The sequence below is a fragment of the Oncorhynchus gorbuscha genome, linkage group LG21 (assembly GCF_021184085.1).
Source record: "Oncorhynchus gorbuscha isolate QuinsamMale2020 ecotype Even-year linkage group LG21, OgorEven_v1.0, whole genome shotgun sequence".
NCBI classification, from domain to species: Eukaryota; Metazoa; Chordata; class Actinopteri; order Salmoniformes; family Salmonidae; genus Oncorhynchus; species Oncorhynchus gorbuscha.
In genome coordinates this window covers 17,835,831-17,845,850 of record NC_060193.1, presented here as the reverse complement: position 1 = coordinate 17,845,850, position 10,020 = coordinate 17,835,831, and the positions used below count along the sequence as shown (strand labels likewise).

General features: G+C 48.6%; 1 protein-coding gene across 2 annotated transcripts in view; it reads left to right on the top strand.

Annotated features, from left to right (window-relative positions):
* The window catches only part of LOC124007728 (sushi, von Willebrand factor type A, EGF and pentraxin domain-containing protein 1-like), a 214,113-nt gene that overhangs the window by 50,443 nt on the left and 153,650 nt on the right, over positions 1-10,020 (top strand). For both annotated transcript variants that reach the window (XM_046318456.1, XM_046318455.1), the window contains exon 2: positions 6,541-6,796. In XM_046318456.1, coding sequence (XP_046174412.1) covers positions 6,541-6,796 — 256 coding nt within the window. The remainder of the gene's footprint in view (positions 1-6,540; positions 6,797-10,020) is intronic.

Here is a 10,020-nt window from a genome sequence, read left to right as displayed (position 1 = left end):
CAGAATGACAGGAAGGCATAGTAGAATGATAGGAAGGCATAGTAGAATGATAGGAAGGCATAGTAGAATGATAGGAAGGCATAGTAGAATGATAGGAAGGCATAGCAGAATGATAGGAAGGCATAGTAGAATGATAGGAAGGCATAGTAGAATGACAGAATGACAGGAAGGCATAGCAGAATGATAGGAAGGCATAGCAGAATGACAGGAAGGCATAGCAGAATGACAGGAAGGCATAGTAGAATGATAGGAAGGCATAGCAGAATGACAGGAAGGCATAGCAGAATGATAGGAAGGCATAGTAGAATGATAGGAAGGCATAGCAGAATGACAGGAAGGCATAGTAGAATGATAGGAAGGCATGGCAGAATGACAGGAAGGCATAACAGAATGACAGGAAGGCATAGCAGAATGACAGGAAGGCATAACATAATGACAGGAAGGCATCGTAGAATGATAGGAAGGCATAACAGAATGATAGGAAGGCATAGCAGAATGATAGGAAGGCATAACATAATGACAGGAAGGCATAGCAGAATGACAGGAAGGCATAACATAATGACAGGAAGGCATCGTAGAATGATAGGAAGGCATAACATAATGACAGGAAGGCATCGTAGAATGATAGGAAGGCATAGCAGAATGACAGGAAGGCATAGCAGAATGACAGGAAGGCATAGCAGAATGACAGGAAGGCATAGCAGAATGACAGGAAGGCATAGCAGAATGACAGGAAGGCATAGCAGAATGACAGGAAGGCATAGCAGCATGACAGGAAGGCATAGCAGAATGACAGGAAGGCATAGCAGAATCATAGGAAGGCATAGCAGAATGACAGGAAGGCATAGCAGAATGATAGGAAGGCATAACAGAATCATAGGAAGGCATAGCAGAATCATAGGAAGGCATAGCAGAATGACAGGAAGGCATAACAGAATCATAGGAAGGCATAGCAGAATGATAGGAAGGCATAACAGAATCATAGGAAGGCATAGCAGAATCATAGGAAGGCATAGTAGAATGATAGGAAGGCATAGCAGAATGACAGGAAGGCATATCAGAATGACGGGAAGGCATAGTAGAATGATAGGAAGGCATAGCAGAATGACAGGAAGGCATAGTAGAATGATAGGAAGGCATAGTAGAATGACAGGAAGGCATAGCAGAATGACAGGAAGGCATAGTAGAATGATAGGAAGGCATAGTAGAATGATAGGAAGGCATAGTAGAATGATAGGAAGGCATAGTAGAATGATAGGAAGGCATGGCAGAATGACAGGAAGGCATAGTAGAATGATAGGAAGGCATAGTAGAATGACAGGAAGGCATAGTAGAATGATAGGAAGGCATGGCAGAATGACAGGAAGGCATAGCAGAATGACAGGAAGGCATAGTAGAATGATAGGAAGGCATAGTAGAATGACAGGAAGGCATAGCAGAATGACAGGAAGGCATAGTAGAATGATAGGAAGGCATGGCAGAATGACAGGAAGGCATAGCAGAATGATAGGAAGGCATAGTAGAATGATAGGAAGGCATAGCAGAATGACAGGAAGGCATAGTAGAATGATAGGAAGGCATGGCAGAATGACAGGAAGGCATAACAGAATGACAGGAAGGCATAGCAGAATGACAGGAAGGCATAGCAGAATGATAGGAAGACATAGCAGAATGACAGGAAGGCATAGCAGAATGACAGGAAGGCATAGCAGAATGACAGGAAGGCATAGCAGCATGACAGGAAGGCATAGCAGAATGACAGGAAGGCATAGCAGAATGACAGGAAGGCATAGCAGAATGACAGGAAGGCATAGCAGAATGACAGGAAGGCATAGCAGAATGACAGGAAGGCATAGCAGAATGATAGGAAGGCATAGTCCTCCATTTTACCTCAGTGACCCGTCCTCCATTTTACCTCAGTGACCCGTCCTCCATTTTACCTCAGTGACCCGTCATCCATTTTACCCAGGTGACCTGTCCTCCATTTTACCTCAGTGATCCGTCCTCCATTTTACCTCTGTGAACCGAAGAGAATCTTCCTTCATCACCTATATCAGGTGTGCTGACAGCAAAAATCCCAGCCTGCATCTCGCAGACATTGTTACTTCCCTGGAGGCATCTCAACACTACTTGGAAGTACAGTTCAAGTCAACATTTTGGACACACCTACGCATTTCAGGGTTTTTCTTTCTTTTTTTTTTACTATTTACTATTTTCTACATTTACTATTTACTATTTTCTCATTCTACTGAATGAGTAGGTGTGTCCAAACTTTTGACTGGTACTGTATCTTGTAAGCATATGGCCACAGGTACAGGAGCAGCCATACAGCTGGGATTACCTACAGCTCGTACAGAGACAGGTGTGTCTGAGCCTTGATCAAAGACACTGGGCGGCCGAGGGAGAGGGAGAGAGGGAGGGGGACTTATTTGATATTCATTCACATAGATCCCATTGGATTGGATGAATGGCTTGAGGACATTGTCACCATGATGGCCCCATAAGGTGGTAGAAGCTCTTGGCAACATCTTCTGTAGTCTGGCATCTGGCCCTTGTCATATCCCAAACAATGAGCCCCACTTAAGGCAATGTAGCATCTGTTCAGATGCACCACTCTTCCATCCCTTCTTTAACAACAGTGTGTGTGTGTTTGTGTGTGTGTGAATATCTCCCCCAGCAGCTCCGCACATATGGGGCACTCATCTCCTCTCGGCTCTCTTGCCAAAGTGTGTGAGGCCTTTTGGAACGCAGAGCGGCAACGTTTCCTTAAACTCTTTGGACTCTTTGGACTCCTCTCTCTCTCTCTCTCTCTCTCTCTGTGTCTCTGTCTCTGTCTCTGTCTCTGTCTCTCTCTCTCTCTCTCTCTCTCTCTCTCTCTGTCTCTCTCTCTGTCTCTCTCTCTCTCTCTCTCTCTCTCTCTCTCTCTCTCTCTCTCTCTCTCTCTCTCTCTCTCTGTCTCTCTCTCTGTCTCTCTCTCTCTCTCTCTCTCTCTCTCTCTCTCTCTGTCTCTCTCTCTCTGTCTCTATCTGTCTCTCTCTCTCTCCCCTCTCTCTCTCTCTCTCTCTCTCTCTCTCTCTCTCTCTCTCTCTCTCTCTCTCTCTCTCTCTCTCTCTCTCTCTCTCTCTCTCTCTCTCTCTCTCTCTCTCTCTCTCTCTCTCTCTCTGTCTCTCTCTCCCTCCTCTCTCTCTCTCTCTCTCTCTGTCTCTCTCTCTCCTCTCTCTCTCTCTCTCTCTCTCTCTCTCTCTCTCTCTCTCTCTCTCTCTCTCTCTCTCTCTAGCTCTCTCTCTCTCTCTCTCTCTTAGCTCTCTCCCCCTCTCTCTTAGCTCTCTCCTAGCTCTCTCCCCCTCTCTCTCCAATGTCTCTCTCTCTCTCTCCTATCTCTATGCTTTGACAGATATCTAAACTCAAATACAGACACCTTTCCACTGCTGCTTTTTATATTTCTTAGATGGATGTGTCACACAGTAGGACCTGCCAAGTACATTGTTGAAGAAATGCATGTGATGTACACACACACACACACACACACACACACACACACACACACACACACACACACACACACACACACACACACACACACACACACACACACACACACACACACACACACACACACACACACACACACACACACACACACACACACACACACACCATCTCTCATCTTTCCTCTTGTGTTGGTGTTTCGCTTTACCAGCTGCCAAATCCTACAATTAGTGAGGCCCACAACTGTTTTATATGCGATCGAGGAACCAGTGTGTGTATGTAGCTATATATACTCTATATATATACATATACACATTCAGCTGTCGCAACCCCTTCTTCACCACCAGCCATCAGTCATCGTCTCACACCGTAACACGAACCACTGCGGCCCCACAGCCCTTTTTGAACAACCGCACCATAAAAGACCCAGAAACACCCCAAGACACAAACCTCTCTCTCAGTCATGTCTCTCTCTCCTCTCCTCTCCTCACCCCTACTCCACCCCCTCCTCAGGCCGCAAAGACATCACTGTGGTTTGGTGACAGCAGACAGGAGGTAGGTCTAGGGGAGATCCAGGGAGGGCCCATACCATAACTAAGCAGTCTGCCAGGGTGCACTACAGCTGGGAGCGGGCAGCAGCCAGGACTGGGATTTTGGTATGAGAACCAGGGTGACTTTGAGGAGAGGAGTAATTACATTACCCCGCTGGAGACGCAAGAAGCCAATTAGACCGGCTGCGTGCGCCACCGTGCATCATTTTATACCCCCACACCAGACATGACCACGACATGCAGGTTAAAATATCAAAACAAACTCTGAACCAATGACATTCATTTAGGGACATTTCGAAAAGCATTAAACATTTTTGGCAATTTAGCTAGCTAGCTTGCACTTGCTAGCTAATTTGTCCTGGGATATAAACATTGAGTTGTTATTTTACCGTGTCTGAGGGAGTCCTGTCCTGCAAATATGATTTTGAAATCTTTGAAATACTTTGAAAGTTGGCTTTAGCCTGCCTAAAGAAGCCAGATGGGTGGTGGTTACACTTTTTGGGACTATCATATTTGTCCCATTTTGCCAAGCATGCTCCATCAAACACAGATAAAGTATTTGAAATGATTTCTAATAGTGCTTGAACCCAGGTGTGAGGCAGCTGCTATAGTAGGGTTGTTCTAGTGTTCTAGTGGTTAGCTGACAGCAGACCTATCAGACTAGAGGAGAGGGTCATTGCTGCTTTTTTCTTCTCTTCTCTCTATTGCTTGACTTGCCGATGTCCATTTTGTTTTCGAGGAGTAAGTCTCACATAATTGTGGAGTTGTGTGTGTGTGTTGGGGGGTTGTGTGTGTGTGTGTTGGGGGGTTGGGGGTTGTGTGTGTGTGTTGGGGGGTTGTGTGTGTGTGTTGGGGGGGAGTGTGTGTGTGTGTGTGTGTTGGGGGGTTGTGTGTGTGTGTTGGGGGGTGTGTGTGTGTGTGTTGGGGGGTTGTGTGTGTGTGTGTTTGGGGGTTGTGTGTGTGTGTTGGGGGGGTTGTGTGTGTGTGTGTTGGGGGTTGTGTGTGTGTGTTGGGGGGTTGTGTGTGTGTGTTGGGGGTTGTGTGTGTGTGTTGGGGGGTTGTGTGTGTGTTGGGGGGTTGTGTGTGTGTGTTGGGGGGTTGTGTGTGTGTGTTGGGGGGTTGTGTGTGTGTTGGGGGGTTGTGTGTGTGTTGGGGGGTTGTGTGTGTGTGTTGGGGGGTTGTGTGTGTGTTGGGGGGTTGTGTGTGTTGGGGGGTTGTGTGTGTGTTGGGGTTGTGTGTGTGTGTTGTGGTGTGGTGTGTGTTGGGTGTGTGTTGTGTGTGTGTTGGGGGTTTGTGTGTGTGTTGGGGGGGGTGTGTTGTGTGTGTGTGTTGGGGGGGTGTGTGTGTGTGTTGGGGGGGGGGTGTTGTGTGTGTTGGGGGGGGTGTGTGTGTGTGTTGGGGGGTGTGTGTGTGGGGGTGTGTTGTGTGTGTGTTGGGGGTGTGTGTGTGTGTTGGGGGGTTGTGTGTGTGTTGGGGGGTTGTGTGTGTGTGTTGTTGGGGGTTGTGTGTGTGTGTTGGGGGGTTGTGTGTGTGTGTTGGGGGGTTGTGTGTGTGTTGGGGGGTTGTGTGTGTGTGTTGGGGGGTGTGTGTGTGTGTGTTGGGGGGGTTGTGTGTGTGTTGGGGGGTTGTGTGTGTGTGTTGGGGGGTTGTGTGTGTGTGTTGGGGGGGGTTGTGTGTGTGTTGTTGGGGGTGTGTGTGTGTGTGTTGTTGGGGGTTGTGTGTGTGTGTTGTGTGTGTGGGGGGGGTTGTGTGTGTGTGTTGGGGGGTGTGTGTGTGTGTTGGGGGGGGGGGTGTGTGTGTGTTGGGTGTGTGTGTGTTGGGGGGTTGTGTGTGTGTGTGTGGGTTGTGTGTGTGTGTTGGGGGGTGTGTGTGTGTGTTGGGTTGTTGGGGTGTTTGGGTGTGTGTGTGTGTTGTGGGGTTGTTGTGTGTGTGTGTTGGGGGGTTGTGTGTGTGTGTTGGGGGTTGTGTGTGTGTGTTGGGGGGTTGTGTGTGTGTGTTGGGGGGTTGTGTGTGTGTGTGTTGGGGGTGTGTGTGTGTGTGTTGGGGGTTGTGTGTGTGTGTGTTGGGGGGTTGTGTGTGTGTGTTGGGGGGGGTTGTGTGTGTGTGTGTTGGGGGTTGTGTGTGTGTTTTGGGGGGTTGTGTGTGTGTGTGTTGGGGGGTTGTTGTGTGTGTGTTGGGGGGTTGTGTGTGTGTTGGGGGGTTGTGTGTGTGTTGGGGGGTTGTGTGTGTGTGTTGGGGGGTTGTGTGTGCAGGTAACTAATATCATTCATCATTCCATTTCTAAATGTAACCATGTCAGTGATGTTGGAAATATGTTGGTATGTTGGTCTGCGTTCCGAACAATGGTATCTTTCAAACCACATGAATGCATTTGCTATATTCATGGAGTTACACACCGTAACACACACACACACTTTCACAATACCACAATATCATGATCCAACTACATCCACCATTCATTCACACATGTATTAATTATTCCAATCCCCCCCCCCCGCAGCAAATCCTGCGTCACTCGCGGGCCAACGCCACCAAGGTGATCTTCCTGATAACGGACGGCTACTCCAACGGGGGCGACCCTCGCCCGGTGGCGGCCGCTCTGAGGGCGCAGGGGGTGGAGATCTACACCCTGGGGATCTGGCAGGGGAACATCCGTGAGCTCAATGACATGGCCTCGCATCCCAAGGATCAGCACTGCTACCTGGTGCACAACTTCGCCGAGTTTGAGGCCCTGGCTCGCCGTGCGCTGCATGAAGGTGAGGGAAATGAGCAACTGAACAGTTTGAGTACCAGTCTTTCCACTCTTTGCCACTCCTTGTCAAGTCTCCACTTGTTGTATTCAGCACAATGACAAATACAATTTTATTTGACTCGCGTGTCATGCCAAATACATTTTCATAAAGGAGTGGCAAGGAGTTTAATGATAGCACAAGAGACTGGTACCCAGGCTGACACTTGAAGGCTTATGTGAATCAGGTTTTACAGTACTATGTCAATGGGAGATTTGTGGGAAGGAAAGATTGAGTGGATGATGTTTTTCTCAATTTTGCATACAGGCAGCCCATTGTGACTAAGATATATAGTGCATTCAGAAAGTGCATTCAGAAAGTATTCAGACCCCTTGACTTTTTCCACATTTCGTAACGTTACAACCAATACATAACCGGGGTCAAGCTTCCTGCCGTCCAGGACCTCTATACCAGGCTGTGTCAGAGGAATGCCCTAAAAAGTCAAAGACTCCAGCCACCCTAGTCATAGACTGTTCTCTCTGCTACCGCACTGCAAGCGGTACCGGAGAGCCGAGTCTAGGTCCAAGAGGCTTCTAAACAAACAGCTTCTACGCACAAGCCACAAGACTCCTGAACAGCTAATCAAATGGCTACCCAGACTATTTTCACCCCCCACTCTGCTACCACTCTGTTATTATCTATGCATAGCCACTTTAATAAATATACCTACATGTACATAATTATCTCAATTACCTAAACATCGGTGCCCCTGGTAAGCATTTCATTGTCAGGTCTACACCTGTTGTATTCAGCGCATGTGACAAATACAATTTGATTTGACTTGATTTTGATTTTATTTATTCTAAAATGGATTAAATCGTCCCCCCCCCTCATCATTCTATACACAATAACCAAATAACCCACACAAATATAAAAAAAAAATCACATTTATATAAGTATTCAGACCTTTTATTCAGTACTTTGTTGAAGCACCTTTGGCAGCGGTTACAGCCTTGACTCTTCTTAGGTATGAAGCTACAATCTTGGCATACCTGTATTTGGGGAGATTCTCTCATTCTTCTCTGCAAACCTTCTCAAGCCCTGTCAGGTTGGATGAAGAGCGTCGTTACACAGCTATTTTCAGGTCCCTACAGAGATGTTCGATCGGGTTCAAGTCGGGGCTCTGGCTGGGCCACTCAAGGACATTCAGAGGCGTGTCTCGAAGCCACTCCTGCGTTGTATTGGCTGTGTGGTTAGGGTTGTTGTCCTGATGGAAGGTGAACCTACACCCCAGTCTGAGGTCCTGAACGCTCTGGAGCAGGTTTTCATCAAGGATCTCTCTGTACTTTGCTCCATTCAACTTTCCCTCAATCCTTACTAGTCTCCCAGTCCCTGCCACTGAAAAACATCCCCACAGCATGATGCAGCAACCACCATGCTTCACTGTAGGGATGGTCCAAGGTTCCCTCCAGACGTGATGCTTGGAATTCAGGCCAAAGAGTTAAATCTTGGTTTCATCAGAGAATCTTGTTTCTCATGGTCTGAGAGTCCTCAAGGTGTCGTATGGCAAACTCCAAGCAGTCTGTCATGTGTCGTTTATTGAGGAGTGGCTTCCGTCTGGCCACTCTACCATAAAGGCCTGATTGGTAGAGTGCTGCAGAGATGGTTGTCTTTCTAGAAGGTTCACCACAGAAGATCTCTGGAGCTCTGTCAGAGTGACTATCGGGTTCTTGGTCACCTCCCTGACCAAGGCCCTTCTCCCCCAATTGTTCATTTTGGCCCGGCGGTCAGCTCTAGGAAGAGTCGTGGGGGTTTCAAACTTCTTCCATTTCAAAATGATGGAGGCCACTGTGTTCTTGGAGACCTTCAATGCTGCAGACATTTTTTGGTAACCTTTCCCAGATCTGTGCCTCGACACATTCCTATCTCAGAGCTCTACGGACAATTCCTTCGGCTTGGTTTTTGCACAGACCAACACTGTCAACTGTGGGACCTTATATAGACAGGTGTGTGTCTTTGTAACGGTTTTCTAGGTGTGGTGAAGGAGAGTCGGACCAAAACGCAGCGTGTAGATTACGATTCATGTTTAATGAAAAAACACACGTAAACACAAATCAATACAAAAAACAATAAACGTAACGAAAACCGAAACAGCCTAAACTGGTGCAAACTAACAGTAGATAGTTACAAGGACACTAAGGACAATCACCCACAAAACAACCAAAGAATATGGCTGCCTAAATATGGTTCCCAATCAGAGACAACAAGAATCACCTGACTCTGATTGAGAACCGCCTCAGGCAGCAATAGACTACGTTGACGCCCCACAAAACCCCAAGACAAAAAACACACCACAATAACCCATGTCACACCCTGGCCTGAACAAATCTTTAAAGAAAACACAAAATATTATGACCAAGGCGTGACAGAACCACACCCCCCCCCTAAGGTGCGGACTACCGGACGCACCTCAAAACCATAGGGAGGGTCCGGGTGGGCGTCTGTTCATGGTGGCGGCTCCGGCTCGGGACGTGGACCCCACTCCATACATGTCATAGTTCCTCCCCCTCGCGTCCTGGGATAATCCACCCTCGCCGCCGACCGTGGCCTAATAGTCCTCACCCAGAACCCCACCAGACTGAGGGGCAGCTCGTGACTGAGGGGCAGCTCGGGACTGAGGTGCATCTCGGGACTGAGGGGAAGCTCGGGACTGAGGGGAAGCTCGGGACTGAGGGGAAGCTCGGGACTGAGGGGCAGCTCAGCACTGAGGGGAAGCCCAGCACTGAGGGGAAGCCCAGCACTGAGGGAAAGCCCAGCACTGAGGGGAAGCCCAGCACTGAGAGGAAGCTCAGCACTGAGAGGAAGCTCAGCACTGAGAGGAAGCTCAGGCAGGTAGTTGGCCCCGGCAGATCCTGACTGGCTGGCGGATCTGGAAGAGTCTGGTTGACTGGCAGATCTGGAAAAGACTGGTTGACTGGCAGATGTGGAAGAGACTGGTTGACTGGCAGATCTGGAAGAGTCTGTTTGACTGGCAAATCTAGCTGCTCTGGCTGCTCCATGCAGACTGGCAGCTCTGGCTGCTCCATGCAGACTGACAGCTCTGGCTGCTCCATGCAGACTGGCAGCTCTGGCTGCTCCATGCAGACTGGCAGCTCTGGCTGCTCCATGCAGACTGACAGCTCAGGCTGCTCCATGCAAACTGACAGCTCTGGCTGCTCTATGCAGACTGGCAGCTCCATGCAGACTGGCAG